Here is a 23,558-nt window from a genome sequence, read left to right on the forward strand (position 1 = left end):
TGAAACATGGGACCAACACTTTACATGTTGCATGTATAATTTTGTTCAGCATATGTTGCATGTGTGTCATGGGCTTAGATGGATGCTGCTCGCCTGCTCTCAATTAACCTCTGGAGACCACCACAGGCTCATGCAGTATTCATTATATAAATCACATCATATTACTACCCCGCCTCTGAGAAAAACCTATTCCTGGTGTGTCAGTCAACCATATCAAATTCTGACAGTCTGGGGTGGTGTGGTGGTTAGCTAATCTCCTCAGTGGGAGATTTACAGGAAGTAGGAATTATACTTTTGTTTTAATATTTACATTTATATCCGTGGGCTTAAGTGTTCCTTTTGTGTTTTTATGATTGATTAATATTCAGAAGATCATATGCTATTAATATTATTATCCGCATTGATAGTACACTATATTTCACTGCATAAAAAAAGCTATGACAGACATCCAGGTTGTACTGGAGGTCTGCATCCTAGTTTCCAGAAATTCCAGTAGAGTTACAAACTCAGCCACAGCCACACAGAGCATGAACTTGCATAGCCTTTACTAAACATCAAAACAAAAATGTACATATTAACAAATAAATTCTCTATGTCCATCGCCTCCTAGAGAAGAGAAAACAAAGAACATTGCCTGAAACATTGCCTCGGCTGCTGTCAGTGACTGCCTAGTCATGAATTTATGCATTCATTTGATGAACGTCAACTAACTTCCCCTCAGATTCTACCGAGCTAATTATAAGCGTGTCGCTGTAGGCAGCGATGGATCATTCAAGCATGGGCTCTTCCAGCCATAATAATTAAATCCCCATTTTCTGTTCTGTAGATACCATTCTACCCTAAACCCCTTCATTTTACACTGCCTAAAATGCAGAAAACGTGGTTACTTTTGTTGGCATAACACAATTAAATTACTTTGACCATATCAGTCAGTGGGAAAAAACTGGATTCTTTTTAATTCCAATTGAGGAGATCTTGGAAGGTTTTTGGAAAGAGAATGGCGATGCACCTTGTTTTTAATTTGATTTAACAGGGGTAGTTTTAGGGATTGTCAATGGCATTGTTTAGCTGTGTGGTTTATGTGTGATAATTGCATGCTTGTCTTTAATCCACAGCAAATCAATAATTTATCATTGACATTGCTGCAGGCCACTCCATTCCAGTTTAATTAAGGCTCTTGTTTTGAATCAGTTTAGTGACTGACCTGTGTTCTTAACCCCATCACCTGTTTTTGTGTTTCAGATGATGAAGTTTGCCTGGGACAACTACAAGAGCTTTGCCTGGGGCAAGAACGAGCTACGGCCCCTGACCAGGAATGGCCACATTGGGAACATGTTCGGTGAGTGGCGTTTTGTGGCCCCAGGCTAAAAGGCCCTATAGGCCCCCACAGGTTACTGGGGAGCTGCTCGCGAAGGTCTTTCAGTCTTTGTCAAAATCAGGTACACACAAATGGTCTGCAGTCATGGACACACGATTGTCTGTGGGCCTTAGTCGAGCTCTAGGTCAAAGAGTTGTCATTAATGCTAATCGCTCTTAGAAGAGAACGCTCTCATTGTGGAAGGTATTTTTCGCTCATCAACATTTTAGAGACATGCAGGTTGCGGATCCCCATGGCTACCATTATTTAATCATCTTTGTTGTGTTGCATATGGTTGTACTGTAGTTGGAAAAGGCCTTGTATAGGCTTCCTGACTAGCAATGAATGTTATGTGCATTTCCCACCTGTCGATGTGTATGAACTCACCTGTCAAAATGGTTCCTTCCGGGTCAATCAGACTGTGACCTGTCCCAGCAGCCTTTACACCACGTTGTCATGGTGTGGGCATTAATCAGACATGGTACCAGAAGGTTCCTCGGGTCCCTAATGACACGCATACAAACACACACACACTGACACACACACACACACAGCTGAGCGACAGGATATCCTGTGATAAAGTGGGATCATCTTTTAATGAGGATTGGGTTGATGGGCCTTTGTCTGTCTGACATACCCGAATTCCTCCTCATCCGGTCTACTGGGATTGTGGAGTATTGAGGCCATTATGTGAGACAATGCTAACCTTTCTCTCAGAGGTTTGATGGCATCTCTTCTTTCTCTCTCATCATGTGATAGTAATACGATAATGTGTCTTCCAAATAGAAAATACATGTAAATGTGAATGTACTGTAGTATTCATGTAAATGTGAATGTACTGTAGTATTCATGTAAATGTCATACATTATGCAAATGGTGTGATCACTCAGCCTTCTCTCTTCCCCATGTATTGGAATTAAGACCTACAAAAGGGACCTTATCCAACCTTTGCATGATATCTGGTGGTATTTCATATCCCTACAGATGTAGGATCTTAATTTGATCAGCCTGGAGAACTTTCCATTGCAGGACATTTAAAACTTGTAGTGTATTTGAGGTTTAAAAAGGCTTCTAAAGTTTGTAATTTCCACTTTGAAATTTCAGACTTGATTTTACGAAAAATGTATCAACCCCTACTAAAATGTCCATTCATTATAATCCACATAATAATTCACATTTCCTTTTGCTGCAGGATTATTTTCCTGCAGTAGCAAACTGGCTCAAATGAATATATTACATCTGTAAGTAAACAACTGTGTATGGGTTGTGATTATAATAATTCTGGTAAAGAACCCTTATGGTAGCTACCTGAAAGATCCTTTAAAGAATTATCTGTACATTCTATTTAAAGCAGCTGTGTAGACCTAACACATGGGAAGATCTTACATCTTCTAAATAGTATTGACATTTTTGCTCTACCTAATTACACAGTACCACTTACTGTACCATTATGCAGGGAAATGTAGAAATAACACAGACAGCTGCTATTAGAGGTTAGAGGTCACCAAACTCCTACTGGTGTTTATCAGTTAATTGCTGCCTTTATCTGAGTAACGTAATTAGCCTCTGTGAAATAAATATTCCCCTATATGGATCAGCCAGATATACACAGAGAAGATAACTGTGGAACTCAGTAATCAGTAAATTTGTCTCTTGCAGCATTTTACAAAATTAGCTCTATTCTTTCAAGTCTCTGGGAAAGGAGATCGGTTTACTACTTCAACCGATATCACTAATCCCACTAAGCAAATTAATTTCCATTCCGTTGGAAATCTGACATGGTTTTCTCTCTCCACGCCCCGTTTGCTAATACTGAGGAACATGTGGGAAAGGAAGGGAAGAGAGGCGAGAGGTTGTGCTGTGGGTGACTGTCACACTGTGCTGGAGGAGTGCTGTGTTGGAGGAAGCCAGGTGTGAAATTGGATGCAGTGTTCTTTAATTTAATCCCATCAGTAAACAGAGATGGGGTGAGATTGGATCCGCGGTTAGCCTACTTGTCACAAGCATGTTATAAATATGTTAAAAGTCACTGGAACATCCCTCCTGCTCTCTCCCACTCCAGACTCAGTCAAAGCCCCTAAACGAGAGCGTAGAAAACATCTGCTGCTGCCTCTCTTCTCTCTCCATCCTCTTCTCTCTACATCCTCTTCTCTCTCCATCCTCTTCTCTCTCCATCCTCCAATTTGTTCTCTTTATGAGTCATGGCTTAAGACGTCATGCTTTTCCCTCTTTGCCCATGAAAAGGTTGTAGTACTGCTGGACAACTACAGAGAGAGAATACTGAGGCATTTACTTCGAAATATTAAATGCAAGTTCATTCTCACATTTTTTACAAAGTGGTGGGCGAGTAATGGCACAGTAGAACTCCAGAGTAAGTGTTGAAGGCTCTTGTGTTTGTGTGTGGGAGTGCACTTCACATGGGAGTTTACAGTACATTGATTTGTTCTGACCAACTACACCTCATTTGCAACTTTTTAAAAGCATTTCATCAATATAATTCCACATAAAAAAAAATCCAAGACCCACACATATTTGCTATAACTTTCAGAATTATAAGTAGGAATCACTTTACACAAAGTGGCCTATGACAGGAACAGGGTGAGAACAAGTCATACCACTCAACATTTTAGATTTTATGATTATTATCCACTTACTCTTATGGGAAGGCTTTCCACTAGATGTTGGAACATTTCTGCGGGGACTTGCTTCCATTCAGCTACAAGAGCATTAGTGAGGTCGGGCACTGGTGTTGGACGATTAGGCCTGGCTTGCAGTCGACATTCCAATTCATCCTAAAGGTGTTCAATGGAGTTGAGGTCAGGGCTCTGTGCAGGCCAGTCAAGTTCTTCCACACCGATCTTTACAAACCATTTCTGTATGGATCTCCCTTTGTGCACAGGGGCATTGTCATGCTGAAACAGGAAAGGGCCTTCCCCAAACTGTTGCCACAAAGTTGGAAGCACAGAATCGTCTAGAATGTCATTGTATGCTGTAGTGTTAAGTTTTCCCTTCACTGGAACTAAGGAGCCTAGCCCGAACCATGAAAAACAGACCATTATTCCTTCTCCACCAAACTTTACAGTTGGCACTATGCATTGGGGCAGGTAGCGTTCTCCTGGCATCCGCCAAACCCAGATTCGTCCGTCGGGCTGCCAGATGGTGAAGCGGGATTCATCAGTCCAGAGAATGCATTTCCACTGCTCCAAAGTCCAATGGCGGCGAGCTTTACACCACTCCAGCTTGGCATTGTGCATGGTGATCTTAGGCTTCTGTGCGGCTGCTCGGTCATGGAAACCCATTTCATGAAGCTCCCGACTAACTATTTTATACTCCTGTCAGCAATGGGTGTGGCTGAAATAGACAAATCCACTAATTTGAAGGGCTGTTCACATACTTTTGTATATATAGTGTATCTGTTTTTTTACATGGGTTGCATCTCAATCCACCGCATCAGCCTATGTTGCCATTCCGCATCTGCGGTGGAAAGTGGAAGAGCTACAGCTCTATTTGTCAGACCAGGAGACATTCTCATGAAAATGTCTGTAGCGTCTGAATGGTTTGGCCTACAAAAAAAATATGACCACTATGGAAAGATGAGACACTCACAAACACAATGGTGTTATCTGTTTTACAAGTGTCACGGAACTCGTCTGAAGGTAACCCATACAAATTAATGGAAGTATGATGGTAGTTTTGTGGCAACGAAAATAAGGGGTTAAATATGTGTAAAAAAAAAAATATATATATTAAATGAGCTTTCTTATATCTGCTAGATATAGGACCGACACTTCAAAACCTTATTCCGTATGATAAATTTTTTGACTGTCTTTTCTGCCATTAATGAATGTGTTATTCAATGCGTTTCTATGGGCTATAGTAGTAAAGGCCAAATTCAATATTTTATTAAATTATTTTTACATTGTTTTATATACCTAAAGGGGTCATAAAATTCCAAATCAAATAGCAAAATTATCCATGTAATGACAATCTTAAAACAACTTAGAACTTAAAAAATAAAATGCTTATTCTAGATCGACAGCCAACCATCTTTGTTGGTGATCACATTCAAGTCACGTTTCATTTGGTCTCTGAGCCTCAGATGATTCTTTGTTAGTATTGTTATATTTGACAGACATCTATTCACTCAGCTTCGTGGAGGGAAGGCTGTCACTCACAGAGACAAGGCTAATTGGACAACAAGTCTTCTAAATGTGTCATGGCTGGATGCTTAGAGAAATGAAATGAGTGCTGTTGATATGCCAAGTACAATCAAGGACTGATGTTGACATACTCAATCATGACACATTGAAACTGGATCTGTTATGTAATTGAAATCCCTAAGATAAGATGGAAGGTTGATTTAATCTTTAATGTTGTATGAGAAATGTTATTCTTCAGTAATGCCTTTGACTGGTAAAGGAGAGACATAATGTGTCACACTGGCAGATTAGCTTGTGTGTGTGTGTGTTTTTGGTTGTACTGTCCTTGTGGGGACCAGAAGTCCTCACAAGGAGAATTCAGACAAGTGGAGTCATTTCGCTGGTCCCCACAAGGAAAAAGGCTATTTTAGGCTTAGGGGTTAGGGTTAAAATTAGGTTTAGGGTAGCCCTTTCCTGCAGTCGAATGACCAAAGCGCCCTCTAGTGGCCTCATAGGTGGAATGTTATTCATATATTTCATAATTTCATAATGAATAAACGTAAAAAAATCAGAAAATCTGGTGTTTCTATGTCAAACGGTTTTGTTATATTTCAGGCCTCTGTGATGTATATAAAGTGTAATATCGGGATGCAAACTGTATATAGTACATCAGGATGCAAACTCTACAGTACATCTGACATGGTACTGGTGTCTTCTTTTTTTAAGCCCATAACCATGTGTGTAAGGTGTATACTTTTGTTTCAAAGTTGATTTGTTTGACTACCAAGAAACACTCTGTGTGACCATGATTTAGCCCACTGCAGTAAAAGGTTATTAAGGGTTAGGGTTAGGGGTTAAGGAAAATAGGATTTTGAATGGAAATCAATTGTAATCAAAGGATAGTAAAACAAATGTATGCAATGTATTCATCACAGCCACAATCCCCCACTCACTCACTCACTCACTCACTCACTCACTCACTCACTCACTCACTCACTCACTCACTCACTCACTCACTCACTCACTCACTCACTCACTCACTCACTCACTCACTCACTCACTCACACACACACACACACACACACACACACACACAAACACACAGCCGCACCCACACACCCTGTGCAGTGATTATCTTAGGTTAGCTTGAAGTGCTCATTTTGCTGTCCAGGTACTTAAGTCTTCCCTGGCTGGTACACAGAAGAATTCTGGAGTCTGAATCGGAGCTTGAGAGTTGTGCCTCAGCCAACACGCATCATTACAGGGGGAGAACTGATGGACAGGAGAGTCGGCAAGGGCAAGGACATGTGCAGCAACCGTCACTGCTTTCTGAGAGAAGAAGCAGATCGCCGAGAAAGGGATGATTGGAAGGCTTCAGGAGTGTCATAACATCCAAGGCTTGCGGCTAGGAAAAGACTGGTATATGTAGAGATATGGAGAGAAACTATCTCAGTAGGGAGGGTAAGATAAAGTCATGCAGGGACACTTGTTAATATTTAGAGAATTGCCAGAGAAAACACTTAAGCACATTGAATAATTTTGAGAGTTTGGCTCGGGAGCTCTCGCTGGAGCCCTAGTTTTATGATAGGGAGTGTTTAGCCTAAAAATAATCTTGTGACATTCTTCTTCGAGCGTGCAAATTATCTGTGAAGCTGATTCGAAGCCAGCATCAAACGGCAGGTGTTCCCTGTCTTTGAACAGAGATAGAACTTGAACTAGAGTAGGATGTAAAAGGCAGAACAGGAGGTGAAAGTGATGTACTGGATCAACTCTCAATCCCACACACATACTGTACGTCTAATGATATAGCAAAGCAAAGATTAGCACCGGAAGAAACATAGCAAAGAACAGTGCATAACAAACACATTAGCAAGCAAAGAAAGAAAGGGCGGGGAGGTTCAGGGGGGATGGGGCAGGGATGGGGCGGGGCGGGGGTGTGGAGGGATGGGGTGGGGATGGGGCGGGGGTGGGAAGATGGACCGTAAGGTTGGACCGAGTTTGGGTCAGACAGTGTTATTATTTTCCTTTTAGTTAATTGAATACAGTGAAAAAGAACAAAAACAGATCCATATTTTTTGGGTAAGCATCAAGATTACCGGTGTGCTGGAGTTTTTCTTCTTTTTACTAGTATACTTTTAGCTCCATGTACCTAGTAGCACGTTAAGGTGTATGAGTTAACTCTTTCAAGTTTATTGAATACAGCCTTTAGCATTCACTTGAATTCACCCAGGCAGTGATTCCCTAAGACAGAAGGCGTTAGAATTTTTAAAGACAGAAGTAGTTTATAGCCTACTCTTGTTGTTGTCCTTGCTGTTCTCCCACGCTCCCCCCAGACTCCTAATACCTTATCATTCAGCGTCCAAATCACTCAAACCAAATTTCAGAGGACAAGTAGATTGTTCTCTTTGTTCAACCTCTATGGCTGGGGCCAAACAAACAAGGCTACAAACCCTCCAATTTCAAAAGAAAGGTATCAATTCAGTACCACTACATTGTGAACAACAAGCAATGCTCGGACTCTTCGACTCCGGGGCTGTTTCCTTGCCTTTGTCCTGGGCTGGGAAGCAGCAGCTAAAGAGAGGAGAATATGTTTCATGTCAACCCCGTCTGCCCATTATGTGTCCTTGGAAACCTTGGCCTTCTTTCACCTTTCGTCCCCCCCATCATCACCAAAGACAGAATAATAAATGGAAGAAAGAAAACATGGGCTGACTTTCAAATACCTTTCGAGATCTCAGGCTGCTGTAAGGAATAGGATTAGGCGGCAAGCTCCAGTAACGGTCGGCTGAAAGCTCTCTGTAAACTGCTCATTAACAGACCGCTCCTTCAGGCCGACACTGCCACATAAAACCATGCTTATTGAGACAAAAAACGGTGATGGAAATGCTAACCAAGATTAAGTCCCAGTTTTCTAGATCGTCACACATATCCCTACTGTGTACAGTAACTTGTCAATGTCTTTCACACCAATAGGCGTCCACTCGATGAGTTTTGATGATGTACTTTCTTTGTTTTCTGCACCATGACTCATTTATTTTTTGAAAAGGTAAGGTTTCTTTTGCAGCCTCTGCCTATATTGTTCCACTTCCAACCCTGAGCTTTATTGTTGAGGATTGATCAGAAAATGATGCAAGTCATTCCTGAATCTCATTAAAACAAATGCTTACAGTATCACTTTCTGTTCATGCTCTCAAATGCAGGGCGAACCACCCCCAAGCCTTAATAAGGGCTTAAAAGGATGTTCATCCACTGTGAGCGATGTCATTACCACGGCTTTAGAATATGTGGGTCACTAACTTAAGCACACACTGTATCATGCAGAGCAAACCCAACGCAGCCAGATGCTGAGGATGACATAGTGGTCATAACAGTACCGGTAGAAAAGAACATAACATTAGCAGTCACAGCATTCTTTTCCCTGTGGAGCACAATATTGTCCTCCAATAGCTGTTCTATCCTTTAACAATGGATGTCTTATGGCCAGTAATGGGATTGTCCACAGGCAGTGTTTTGGCAGTTCTCTCTCCCCAACACAAAGAGATGGAACGCCCCTCTCTCTCCTCGCTCCCCTCTGCAGGATGCTTTGCAATTTCCTCTTGCCCTTTATCTTATCACTGTTGTGTCCTTTCTCAAAATATCTTTTTATTTCCCTCGTTTCATCCCCCCACGGTAGTCTGTACACCCCTCCTCCTCTTTTTTCATTTTTTCTCTCCTCCCATGAGATGCAATTAAAGAGCACCCAGTCACCAGTTTGGCTGAGAGCCTTCCCAGAATGCAAATGGAGCAAGAGCAGGTGACATGGGCCTACCCCTTGGCCCCTATGTGGACCCCAGGAAGAGTAGCTGATGCTTTTGCTGCGGCTAATGGGGATCCTAATAAATACCAAATACCCCTTGACCTTTTGCGCACAGCACACCCTGGTACCATTTAAACCAGAGGCGTTTATTGAAAAAACCCACAAGCACTTCAATCACTTCAAGCATAGAGGAGGCCATGTGGAAGCTCGATGGAAGGTGATCGATGCCCCCAGGTGATGAAGTTGAGGGTATTTATTATTTAAGAGTCCTCTTCCTACCTCTTCCACAGAGGTGGGATCAGAGTGGAAACCTTTTAGAGACCAGTTGGGGGTCCATGGATCGCCTCGATCCCTTCCCTCTGATGGATAAGAAGTTCTGCTAGCCAGGGTGAATTATTATGATGTGAGTAGGAGAAAAAACTATGAGACAAAGAGAGGCCTAAGATTCTAAAGGCATCTTTAGAGAGTGCCAGTCTGTATAGATACTGTCACAGTGAATAAAACCATACGGGAATACAGACACACACTGGCGCCATGGTTCCGAGTGTCAAGTCGACCTTGAAGCCCCTTCATTCGCTGTCCTCCCTTTTCTGTTATCCAGAGATTTATTTTTATTTTTAATTAAAGGCGTTGAACTGGGAAGCGGCGTAACATTATTGCCATTCTATCCACCGCCCTCCCACCTGTACAGAGAGCACACAGTTCTTTCCACTCTGCAATTATGTCCCAGAGTGCATCTGGTCTTAGGGGGAGTGTTTGGAGGTGAAGGTGCCAGTAGGGAGGGGTAAATGAGGTGGGAGGACCTTTTCGTCAGGTTAAATGAAGGGTTAGGCAAATGACGCCTCCACTCTGACTGTCATATAATACCTACAAGCAGAGTGAAGGGCCAACCCCACACATTCACACCCACAGGCACTGTTATGGGTGACATACAGTGTGGAAGATATAATCTACTGTATATCTCCATAGCGACAGAGCCCCAGGTGACAAGTCACTTTCCCTGGAGACCCAGTCCCAACCCTCCTTTCAATCTCACGGATCTGATGTTGAACCAATAAGGTTTCCATCGTTCTCTCAAGACACAAATCATCATCATTATAGGCTGTGAAGCATCTTTTTCATGTGCTGTCTTGTGTATGCTGGCGGATGGGCATATTGTATCTTTCACACATACAGTGTCATTAAAATGTGATGCTTTTCCCACCATTAAACAAACACCAGTTATGAGATGCAGTAGATATGTATAGCTCCCATTATTCCACCTACTGCATTTTCGAATGGAATGTACAGTGAGGGAAAAAAGTATTTGATCCCCTGTTGATTTTGTACGTTTGCCCACTGACAAAGAAATGATCAGTCTATAATTTTAATGTTACGTTTATTTGAACAGTGAGAGACAGAATAACAACAAAAAAATCCAGAAAAACGCATGTCAAAAATGTTATAAATTGATTTGCATTTTAATGAGCGAAAAATAAGTGTTTGACCCCATCTCAATCAGAAAGATTTCTGGCTCCCAGGTGTCTTTTATACAGGTAATGAGCTGAGATTAGGAGCACACTCTTAAAGGGAGTGCTCCTAATATCAACTTGTTACCTGTATAAAAGACACCTGTCCACAGAGGCAATCAATCAGATTCCAAACTCTCCACCATGGCCAAGACCAAAGAGCTCTCCAAGGATGTCAGGGGCAAGATTGTAGACCTACACAAGGCTGGAATGGGCTACAAGACCATCGCCAAGCAGCTTGGTGAGAAGGTGACAACAGTTGGTGCGATTATTCGCAAATGAACGGTGATGGAAGTGTGTTTGCAGATTGAGCTAGCTGATTGAGATCGTATGGAGTATGTTGCGTCATCACCTCAGGGATTGACAGCGATCCACTGGAAGCTCATCTTCAGCTGACGATGCTCGTCATGGTCTCACTATGTTGCCAGTCCCTACTGTGACAACTACACTGTTCTAAGCCATGCAAATATATCTTATAGGTCCACTGTGAGGACATAGTTGATAGGACAGGGGGAAGGATTCATTTCCATTAAACCTCACCACCACAGACTAACCCTCTACCCATCCTTGGATTAAAGCAAACAAATGAAACCCAACTGTACTGAACATGAGCGCATCAGCAAGCCCCTCGCCATAGGGATTACACAGTCAAGATAATGAAAAACTGGTAGCAAAATGTATGACGAAGCAGGGGGATTAAAAGGGATTGTACTGTACTCTATCGTAGAGAGAAAAAGTTAGGGTCAAAGATCTGAGGTTGACTCACCAAGGCCTACAACTTGATATCTCATTCTTATGTCTATCATTCATCCCATCTACTGGCTCTGGACCCAGAGTTTATGTAAACCGATCAGTCTTGTCCGAGTCGTCTGACGTCCCAAACGTGTCACGCCGAAGACACAGTGACCCAGATTATGACGTCGCCATGGCTATTTGAGTCGATGACATGGTCTGTGACATGGTCCGCGGGTGTAGTAATCAGTTTGGCACTTTAATCACCAGCTGTCACTCCCTCAAGCCTTTAAGCTCATGGTCGCATTAAGGAGCAGCTTTTAGGTTCTTTCACTTTTTGTTCTATTTATAGCCCATCCTTGGCTCACTATAGGCCACTGCGTGTCCCAGTGGTCGGCTTTAAATATTTCACCATGCAGACTGCAATGGAATACTCACAAAGTGTTAGTGTTTCCCCCATCATACATCCACCAATCAGTCTGTTCTTGCCTCTACTTAGTCTAATATATATTCCATTTATATCCACAACCATGGTATATACATTATCTCTCCTTATTCTCAGTGTAGACCTACTTTCTATGTGGAGTATTGACTGGAATACTTTGTATTTGTCACGTCTACTCCCGCTCCCCCTCTCTGGCGATCGTTGTCACCAGTTCACTCATCATTACGCACACCTGCCACCATAGTTACGCGCACTTGTGCTTAATTATGGGACTCACCTGGACTCCATCACCTTCCTGATTACCTCCCCTATTTCTGTCAATCCCTTTGGTTCCTTCCCCAGGCGTTATTGACTCTGTTTGTGTTTCATGTCTGTACGCTACTCGTGTTTCTTGTTTTGTTCATGCTTTATCGCCACTGTTACGCTGTCTCGTTTCATGTTTGTTGTTTTATTAAACGTTTCACCTGCACCTGCTTCTCGACTCACAGCGTCATCGTTACAGTATTTGTGTCTCCTTATGTTCTGTTAAATCCCCTGATATACAATATAGGCCTTTGCCCTTTGAAACAACACTGACAATGGAGCTCACAGTTCCTATTCACAGGATATTCTCGAATCCTCCCTATCCATTAACACAGCAGAAGTAGTTTTTTGTTACTGTGGTGACCACCACACAGTTTCAACAGTTAAGGGCCCTCACTGACTAATAGGCCTAGCACACACATTCTCCCTCCTGAACCAGTTATAATCATTCTTCTTCACACTCTGTGCATACAGGTTATTCATTGGTCCCCTGCTCAGGTATCCAAGGGATCCATTGGTAATTGGGCGGTAAAGGTGTGACTCGGAGCCCCAGACAGAGCATGGTTAGAGAGTGGATACTGCATAGTGGTTTGCCTCTCTGTCCCCCTGTGTGGAGAGGAAAGGGGAATGAATAAATAAAAGGTGTGAAATGAATGCTGTGTGTTGGTGTATCCTGCCGGAGGGTTCAGGGGAACTTTCAAACCACCGTTTCAGTCTGGGCCGCACTTCAGAGAGAGGGGGAAACAGGATAATTGTGCCAAGAGCCCATGGCAGTCCTGGAACTACAACGCACAGAGAACGTGAGGAGAGAGAGAGAGAGAAATGGTGGAGTTTAAGAAATGTATTGAGTTCTCAGAGTGAGTGAAGGAGAGTTTGGAAAGGTGGAGTGACAAAGTTTTGTTCTGGTGTTTAAAGGTTGTTGGATGAGTTAAGGATTTGAAGTTCAACAAATGTTAGAAAGAGATTAAAGCATTTTTGACCTTTGCAATTTGCTGTGAAATTACAGGTGAGTGCATGAAATTAAAGGTGAGTGCACCTGCTGAGTTTTTAAACGAACCAATTATTGGTGGATTGTTAATTCATTGCTATGTACACGGTGTGTAAAGACTTTTCTCTCTTTACAAAATGTTTGGTTTGTTGGAAAATGCTCAATGACTTAATATTTTATATATGGAAAGTATTTCCCACTTCTTTTAATATCCCATATCACAACATACAGTACCAATTTTAAAAAGCTCTCTATAATCACACTAGATGATTATTGAATTATATTTCCAAATCCACAGGCAGTCTATACAATCTATACTTTTTGGCAGTTTTGCCCATAACAAGTAGAATGGGGATCAACACTGTGATACCGACAGCTGGAGAAAAAAGCAGAGTCGTTCAGCATCCCCCCCTCTTCCTCCCTCTGGGTATCCTCCTCACCTACACTTGTGTGCACTAATGATGCTGAACGACTCTGCTTTAATTTCTCCAGCTGACGGGTCCTCTCCATCAACAGGTTGGCCAGGTTATTCCAACCCATTTTAATTGGCCCAGGCAAACATTACTCAGGTGGCTGTGTGTGTGTGTGTGTGTCTGTGGGTCAGTGTGCGTGTGCAGCGTGCCTGCGCGTCTTTGTGTGTGTGTGTGTGTGTGTGTGTGCTTGTGTGTATAGCACAGCTGACAGGACAGGCTTCTCTGTTTAATCTCCAGGAGAGATGGGGAGACCAGGGGAGATTTATACTTTGGCTACACCTGCTTACTGCTGGAGCCGCAGCTTGCGGGCGGTAGAATCAATGCAAACTTCACTCCGCCCTCCGCATCTCCTTCTAGAAACAGGAAGACCTGTCAATTAGTTTACCGAGTTGCAGACTCTGAGTGCCTCCAATTTGTGTTGTAGGCTCTTTCTGCTACAGCTATTTACTATTGGTATCAATGTCGTTGAATTGTTGGCACCATAGGCCCATCCTGGTCTGAAATAACTGACCAATCATGGCACAGTTGTCACCTCCAATCAGATGTGGTGGGTTGATGGTTAATACAGCATCAGATATAATCCTCTTCCCCACAGTGGCTGTGTGTCAATCGATCGTGGTGAGAGTGGTTGGGGGTGGATGGATGGGCAGAGGGGTTCGGTAGCACACTATGCAGTCTGTAATCTCATTGGAGATATTGTAATATCTGACAGGACTGGGGGGCTGAGATGCTCTGTGCTTGTCTCATGATCCCAATTAGACTGACTCATCTGTATGTGCCCTCTACTGCATGATTGCAACCTTTCAAATCATGTTTGGTCATTCTGTGTATCTGAGTGTGTGTGTGTGTGTGTGTGTGTGCCTACGTGTGTGCATCTGTCTTTTGTGTGTGTGTGTGTTTATACAGTATGTTTTCATGTGTGCATTTGTCTTTGGTTTTACATTCAACTACATTCAAATCATTTGATATGCATAGGAAATACCACAGAGGTATTAATCAGAAATTATCGTCAAGAACCCAAGTTTCAAGGAGAACACACCGTTCCGCCAATTTGATGTTAAGATGGCTTAAAGTCAATTTGTTTAGAATATCATGACGAGTAGGAACTGAGAAACAAGAATAAGGGGGGCAATTAAAATGAGCGCGCATTAAAGCCACCTGCATCAAAATATTAATTAGAGAATGTAAATGAGAAAGCCGGTGCGCTCTCTCTCTCTCTCTCTCTCTCTCTCTCTCTCTCTCTCTCTCTCTCTCTCTCTCTCTCTCTCTCTCTCTCTCTCTCTCTCTCTCTCTCTCTCTCTCTCTCTCTCTCTCTCTCTCTCTCTCTCTCTCTCTCTCTCTCTCTCTCTCAGACCATCCGTCTGTGAGCTGAAGCTGAAGCGCAGCTGGGTCATGCAGCAAGACAATGATCCAAAACACACAATCAAGTCTACATGAAAATTGCTAAAAAGCAACAAATTTGAAGTTTTGGAATGGCCTAGTCAAAGTCCAGACCTAATCCCAATTGAGATGTTGTGGCAGGACTTGAAACGAGCAGTTCATGCTTGAAAACCCACACGTCACTGAGTTAAAGCAGTTCTGCATGGAAGAGTGGGCCAAAATTCCTCCACAGCGACGTGAGAGACTGATCAACAACTACAGGAAGCATTTGGTTGGAGTTATTGCAGCTAAAGGTGGCACAACCAGTTATTGAGTGTAAGGGGGCAATTACTTTTTCACACAGGGGAATTGGGTGTTGCATAACTTTGTTTATGAAATAAATATGTAATTATTGTGTTATTTGTTCACATATGTTCCCTTTATCTAATATTAGGTTTTGGTTGAAGATCTGATAACATTCAGTATCACAAATATGCAAAAATAGAGAAAATTAGAAAGGGGGCAAATACTTTTTCATAGCACTGTATGCCTATTAAGCTCATTGGCTGGGTCTTGTTTTTCGGCTGCGGCGTGTGATTAGCATAACACCAAATAGAAGAGGCCAATCAGGGACAGGGATAGTCTACTTTATGTAATTAGGCTTTGTCTGGTTGTTAGTTTTCCCCTGAGGAACTTTATTAAGGCGAAATGAAGAGAGAGGGAATCACATTATTGGTTCTCTGTGTTGTGGTCTGGGTACTGATTCCTTGGTCGCCACTCTGGTGCTCAGATGATGACGAATAGCCATACTGTAACAACAGCCATACAGGCACACTCTGCAGTCAGTACGTTTGTTTAGGGGTGATATAGTGTACGGGACCTTGTCAGACCAGAGGTTTACTTTGTATTATGAGAGGTAATACATTTTTGTAAATCGTCTACAGGTAAATAGTCAACAGGTATTATTGCCTTGAAGCTTTCCAAAGTACATTTCCGCTTTTGGCATTTTCTATGCTGATAAATGGTTTGAATCAGCATCCAGCTGGACATTAGGGCAGGTCACCAGCCAGTGTGTGTCTGTCCTGTGTGGCCCTACACTGAGAGGCAGACTTTACACACACTGTCTCCCACTCCCTCCCTGCCTTATCCTCTCCCAGCCCTCTGCTACAGCCGGTTGGGACTCGACTGGACAGCGGTGCTACATCACTGTCAGACACACACACACACACAAACACATAGACACACACACACAAACACAAACACACACACACGTACATACACAGACAAACACAAACACACATTTTCACATTCAATAGGGTCAGCTCCCCTCAGGCTGATGGATTAGATAATTTGCATCAGTAAACAGCGCCTATCACAGCAGCTTTGTCTCCATGGCAATCATGTAGTTGTTATGTTTGATTCAAACAGAGGCTATATTGCTGTTCCCTCTGTACTGTTGATCATATCACAGTGAATGTAGGATGTTTACCATTAGGTAGATGGAGAGGTTGGCCTCAGTGTGTCCAAGTGATCTAGGTTTGTGTGGGTTGAATGCTCTCTTGGGGAGGTTCCGTGAGATTGAAGTGGGTAGGAAACTATTTTGAAAGTACCAATAACCATTTCAAGTAATACAGTGTGTTTTGACAAAAGTGGCACTTTCTTACATTGTCACCAATCTCTCTGACTTATTCCTAGTAGACTGAAACAAAGTGTGGTGAGCCAGACATTTCCCTTACAGCCTGTGGTTGTTTTGGCCACAGTAGGTGGTTTCAGCAGGAGTTGGAGGTGGATGTTTCTGCTGAGAGGGCCAAACTCACTGGGCTCCAGACAGCTACTCTGACTGGGAACTGTAGACAAAAAATAATTATTGTATTAGAAATATCCAGGGGAAGCTGGCAAACCCAAGAACACAAAGGTCTGACGATTCAAAAGAATATCACACTTGCAACAGACACTGCATGAAATGAAAGGAAAGAGTACATCCTTGACGGATATTCTTGAAAGACAAACTAAGGATATAACATTTCAAAAATTACCCTATGACCTCAATCCTGAGAGGAAAAAGTATATTCGTGAAGGTTTAATTATCGTCAGCTCAAATAGGTCAAATCCATTTCGGCCACTCGTCCCATATTGATTTTCATTGACTCCACTGTCAGTTGTTTGTCTGAGGCTAAATTGTGACATTGATATTCCATACTGCTGAAAAGTCCACTCTGATTGATAGCCTTTATATTTCTTACTTTCCTCCTCCTTACCTTTCTCTCTGCTGTTAAGTTCCCCCCTCTCTCTTTCTTGGAACACGTTCGTAACCCATTTTACCCTCCCTGGCTTTTCTCCAATATGCTCTCATCCTTCTCTTCTCAACTTCATCCCCCCGTACCCTCAGTGTAGTTCCAAGCTACACAGACACCTCTAAGTACGTTCAACAAATTAGATTCCTGAACACTGACATGTCAAGGCTAAATCTGTACCCCAGCTACCACTCACTGGACCTGAACGGTAAGCTACATAGACACATGCGTTGACTTCAACGAGGCTAGCGTTACCCTGGTGATAGTAATTGGACACCCACACTAAAAGAGCGTTGTAATTAATGTGATATACCAGAGTCTCTATCTATTAAAATCACCTTGATATGTTACCAGGCTATTTCTCTCATGGTTTATGGTATAAGTTTGAGAGCAAGATGGCAGCACAAATTAGCAGTGTAGATGATTTTTTGTCTCTGGTTATTCTTCTTTCATCAATGGTATTGCACTTTGTATATATGTACAGTTGATGCCATGCAGTATTAGTTACTGATGGTCCTCAATGAATGGTGGCCAATGTTTCATACAGTATATACAGTGTGTTTGGGTTCTCCAACAATGCCTTCATAATTGTCCCTGATAGGGTTAATGAAGTTACAGTGGGGAAAAAAAGTATTTAGTCAGCCACCAATTGTGCAAGTTCTCCCACTTAAAAAGATGAGAGAGGCCTGTAATTTTCATCATAGGTACACGTCAATTATGACAGACAAATTGAGAAAAAAAATTCCAGAAAATCACATTGTAGGATTTTTAATGAATATATTTGCAAATTATGGTGGAAAATAAGTATTTGGTCACCTACAAACAAGCAAGATTTCTGGCTCTCACAGACCTGTAACTTCTTCTTTAAGAGGCTCCTCTGTCCTCCACTCGTTACCTGTATTAATGGCACCTGTTTGAACTTGTTATCAGTATAAAAGACACCTGCCCACAACCTCAAACAGTCACACTCCAAACTCCACTATGGCCAAGACCAAAGAGCTGTCAAAGGACACTAGAAACAAAATTGTAGACCTGCACCAGGCTGGGAAGACTGAATCTGCAATAGGTAAGCAGCTTGGTTTGAAGAAATCAACTGTGGGAGCAATTATTAGGAAATGGAAGACATACAAGACCACTGATAATCTCCCTTGATCTGGGGCTCCACGCAAGATCTCACCCCGTGGGGTCAAAATGATCACAAGAACGGTGAGCAAAAATCCCAGAACCACACAGGGGGACCTAGTGAATGACCTGCAGAGAGCTGGGACCAAAGTAACAAAGCCTACCATCAGTAACACACTACGCCGCCAGGGACTCAAATCCTGCAGTGTCAGATGTGTCCCCCTGCTTAAGCCAGTACATGTCCAGGCCCGTCTGAAGTTTGCTAGAGTGCATTTGGATGATCCAGAAGAGGATTGGGAGAATGTAATATGGTCAGATGAAACCAAAATATAACTTTTTGGTAAAAACTCAACTCATCGTGTTTGGAGGACAAAGAATGCTGAGTTGCATCCAAAGAACACCATACCTACTGTGAAGCATGGGGGTGGAAACATCATGCTTTGGGGCTGTTTTTCTGCAAAGGGACCAGGACGACTGATCTGTGTAAAGGAAAGAATGAATGGGGCCATGTATCGTGAGATCTGCATGGAGGAATGGGCCAAAATAACAGCAACAGTGTGTGAAAACCTTGTGAAGACTTACATAAAACATTTGACCTGTGTCATTGCCAACAAAGGGTATATAACAAAGTATTGAGAAACTTTTGTTATTGACCAAATACTTATTTTCCACCATAATTTGCAAATAAATTCATTACAAATCCTACAATGTGTCAGAGTGTTGCGTGTGGATGTAGTGAAGGGAATCAAGCGCAGGGACAAGGATGTTCTTCAACAGACTTTTAGTACTTTCCAAAACAGGAATGAGTCGCCAACCCAACCGGGCTGCACGAACAATTACGCACAACACACAGTGCGGAAAACAAGAAAAAAGCGCACGCAGTGCGAACTCTCGAAATAACAACAAACGAGAGAGAAAACTCCTCGGAGGCAAGCTGACAATAACAATCACACATAACACCTGACCCGAATAAACAAAACTAAATAGGGAACACAATCCAACACAAACAAGGGACAGGTGTTACAAACAGACAAAACCAAACGAACATGAAACATAGAACGGTGGCAGCTAGTACTCGGAGGCGACGACCACCGAAGCCTGCCCGAACAAGGAGGAGGAGCAGCCTCGGCGAAACCGTGACAGTACCCCCCCTTGGCGCGGCTCCAGCCGTGCGCCGACCCGGGGCTCGGGGACGACCGGACGACGCGGAGCAGGGCGCGCAGGATGACCCCGGTGGAACTCGGTCAGCAGGGACTGGTCCAATATGTCCCTCCATGGCACCCAGCACCGCTCCTCCGGGCCGTACCCTCCCACTCCACGAGATATTGAAGACCCCCCATCCGGCGTCTCGAATCAAGGATGGACCTCACAGTGTGCGCCGGAGCCCCCTCGATGTCCAACGGGGGCGGAGGAGTCTCCTCTATCTCATACTCCTGGAGTGGACCAGCTACCACCGGCCTGAGGAGAGACACATGGAACGAGGGGGTTAATATTCCTATAGTCAATAGGCAGTTCTAACCTGTAACACACCTCGTTCAACCTCCTCAGGACTTTGAATGGCCCCACAAACCGCCGACCCAGCTTCCGGCAGGGCAGGCGGAGGGGCAGGTTTCTGGTCGAGAGCCAGACTCGATCTCCAGGTGCGTACACAGGCCCCTCACTGCGGTGGAGATCGGCGCTCGTTTTCTGCCGACGGATGGCCCGCTGCAGATGTACGTGGGCAGCGTTCCATGTTTCCTCCGAGCGCCGTACCCATTCATCCACCGCAGGGGCCTCGATCTGGCTCTCGTGCCAAGGTGCCAGAACCGGCTGGTACCCTAACACACACTGGAAAGGGGTTAGTTGGGTGGAGGAGTGGCGGAGAGAGTTCTGTGCCATTTCGGCCCACGGAACGTATCTCGCCCACTCCTCCGGCCGGCCCTGGCAATAAGACCTCAGAAACCTACCCACCTCCTGGTTAACACGTTCAACCTGCCCATTACTCTCCGGGTGGTAACCCCGAGGTAAGGCTTACCGAAACCCCCAACCGTTCCATAAACGCTCTCCACACTCTGGAGGTGAACTGGGGGCCTCGGTCAGACACTATATCCTCGGGTACCCCGTAATGCCGGAAGACATGGGTAAACAGAGCCTCAGCGGTCTGTAGGGCAGTGGGTAGACCCGGCATGGGAAGGAGACGACAGGCCTTCGAGAACCGATCCACAACGACCAGGATGGTAGTATTCCCCTGTGAGGGGGAAGGTCGGTAACAAAATCCACCGAGAGGTGGGACCAGGGTCGTTGTGGAATAGGCAGGGGTTGTAGCTTACCCCTGGGCAAATGTCTGGGCGCCTTACACTGGGCACACACCGAACAGGAGGAGACATAAATCCTCACATCCCTAGCTAACGTTGGCCACCAGTACTTCGTGCTAAGGCAGTGCACTGTCCGGCCGATACCCGGATGGCCAGAGGAGGGGGACGATGAGCCCAACAAATGAGGCGATCGCGTACCTCGAGCGGAACGTACGTCCGACCCACTGGACACTGTGGAGGACTTGGGTCGGTGCGTAACGCCCGCTCGATCTCGGCATCAACCTCCCACACCACCGGTGCAACCAGACAAGACTCTGGTAGTATGGGCGTGGGCTCAACGGACCTCTCCTCCGCGTCATACCGCCGAGACAGAGCATCTGCCTTCCCGTTCTGGGACCCAGGGATGTAAGTGATTTTAAACACAAACCGGGCTAGAAACATAGTCCAGCGGGCCTGGCGAGGATTCAGTCTCCTAGCTGCCCGGATGTATTCCAGGTTACGATGGTCAGTTAGAATGAGGAAAGGGTGTTGAGCCCCCTCGAGCCAATGCCGCCACACCTTTAGGGCCTGTACCACGGCTAACAGCTCCCTGTCTCCTACGTCATAATTCCGCTCTGCCGGACTGAGCTTTTTAGAATAAAACGCACAGGGGACGGAGTTTAGGTGGTGTGCCAGAACGTTGGGAAAGAACGGCCCCTATACCGGCCTCTGACGCGTCCACCTCTACCTGGAAAGGTAAAGAGGGATCCGGATGCGCCAACACCGGCGCCGAGGTAAACAGGTCCTTCAGTTTCCCAAAAGCCCTGTCCGCCTCAGCTGACCACCGCAAGCGCACCGGACCCCCTTCAACAGAGACGTTATGGGAGCTGCCACCTGTCCAAAACCCCGGATAAACCTCCGGTAATAATTTGCAAAACCCAAGAACTGTTGCACCTCCTTCACAGTGGTTGGGGTCTGCCAATTACGCACAGCTGACACCCGGTCTACCTCCATCTTCACCCCTGAGCGCAGACAACTGATAACCCAGAAAGGGAGACCGACTTCTGAAAAAAACAGACATTTCTCTGCCTTGACATATAGGTCATGCTCCAACAGCCTCCTCAATACTCGGCGCACCAGGGCTACATGCTCTGCTCGGGTAGGACTGTACACCAGAATATCGTCGATGTACACGACTACTCCCTGTCCCTGCATGTCCCGGAAAATCTCATCGACGAAGGATTGGAAGACTGAGGGAGCATTCATTAACCCATATGGCATGACTAGATACTCGTAGTGTCCGGAAGTCGTGCTAAACGCTGTCTTCCATTCATCGCCCTCTCTAATGCGCACCAAGTTATATGCGCTCCTGAGATCCAATTTTGTAAATAACTGCGCACCGTGCAATGACTCCCGTCATAGTCGCAATCAGAGGAAGTGGATAGCTGTACTTCACCGTAATCTGATTGAGACCGCGGTAATCAATACACGGGCGCAGACCTCCATCCTTTTTCTTCACAAAAAGAAACTTGAGGAAGCGGGTGAAGTGGAGGCCCGTATGTATCCCTGTCTCAGAGACTCAGCGATGTACGTCTCCATTGCCTTCCTCTCCTCTTGAGACAAGGGATACACATGGCTCCGCGGGTGAGCTGCTCCTGACTGGAGATCTATCGCACAATCCCCCCGTCTATGAGGCGGCAGCTGCGCCGCCCTAGTTTTACTAAACACCAGTTTCAAATCCTCATACTCGGGGGGAATATGCAGTGCTGGCATTAGATTCGGACTTTCCACCGAGGTCGCCCCTATGGAAACACCCAGACACCGCCCCTCACACTGGGCAGACCACCCTTTAAGAGCTTTCTCTCGCCACATAATAGTAGGGTCATGGGTCATCAACCAGGGAAGGCCCAGCACTACCGGATACGCAGGAGAGTCAATCAGATAGAGCTGAATCGTCTCCTCATGACCCTCCTGCGCCATCATTTTAAGGGGTGCTGTGACCTCCCTAATCAACCCAGACCCTAACGGACGGCTATCTAGGGCATGAACAGGGAAAGGCTTATCAACTGGAAGGAGGGGAATCCCTAACTCTATACAAAACTGGCGATCTACAAAATTCCCAGCTGCGCCTGAATCTACCAGCGCCTTATGCTGGGAACGAGGTGCAACCTGTGGAAAACAAACAGGCAAGGTTAGGTGAACGACAGAAAGCTCTGGGTAAGTAGGGCGCCTACTCACCTGGGGGACCCCCCCCCAATGCCTGACCTGCCTTCTCCTCCACCGGGGGACCCTCCCCAACACCTAGCCGCGGTGTGCCCTCCACGGCCACAGTTAGTGCAGGAACGGCCCCCTCGGGTTCCTACTCCTCCGTTCTCTAGCGCCCAGCACCCCGAGCTCCATAGGGCTCGGCTCGGAGGTGCTGGAGAGTGGAATGGGACGAACCCCACCCGGGGACGTCCACGGGTGGCGAGCAGGGTATCCAGCCGAATGGCCATGTCGACAAGTTGGTCAAACGTCAACGAGGTGTCCCTGCACGCCAACTCTCGCTGGACGTCCTCCCGGAGGCTGCAACGGAAGTGGTCTATAAGGGCCCGCTCATTCCACCCCTGCATCGGCCGCTAGAGTCCGGAATTCCAAGGCAAAGTCCTGGGCGCTCCTCATCCCCTGTCGGAGGTAGAACAGACGCTCCCCGCCGCCTTCCCTTCCGGTGGATGGTCAAACACAGCACGGAAGCGGCGGGAGAACTCCGCATAGGTAGTGGTAGCGGCG

General features: G+C 45.1%; 1 protein-coding gene across 1 annotated transcript in view; it reads left to right on the top strand.

Annotated features, from left to right (window-relative positions):
* Positions 1-1,224: 1,224 nt before the first annotated feature.
* The window catches only part of LOC121557224 (mannosyl-oligosaccharide 1,2-alpha-mannosidase IC), a 144,115-nt gene continuing 121,781 nt past the window's right edge, over positions 1,225-23,558 (top strand). The window contains 1 exon segment of the mRNA XM_045213769.1: positions 1,225-1,339. Coding sequence (XP_045069704.1) covers positions 1,243-1,339 — 97 coding nt within the window. The 5' untranslated portion in view covers positions 1,225-1,242.

The sequence above is a fragment of the Coregonus clupeaformis genome, unplaced genomic scaffold (genome assembly GCF_020615455.1).
Source record: "Coregonus clupeaformis isolate EN_2021a unplaced genomic scaffold, ASM2061545v1 scaf0151, whole genome shotgun sequence".
Lineage (NCBI taxonomy): Eukaryota > Metazoa > Chordata > Actinopteri > Salmoniformes > Salmonidae > Coregonus > Coregonus clupeaformis.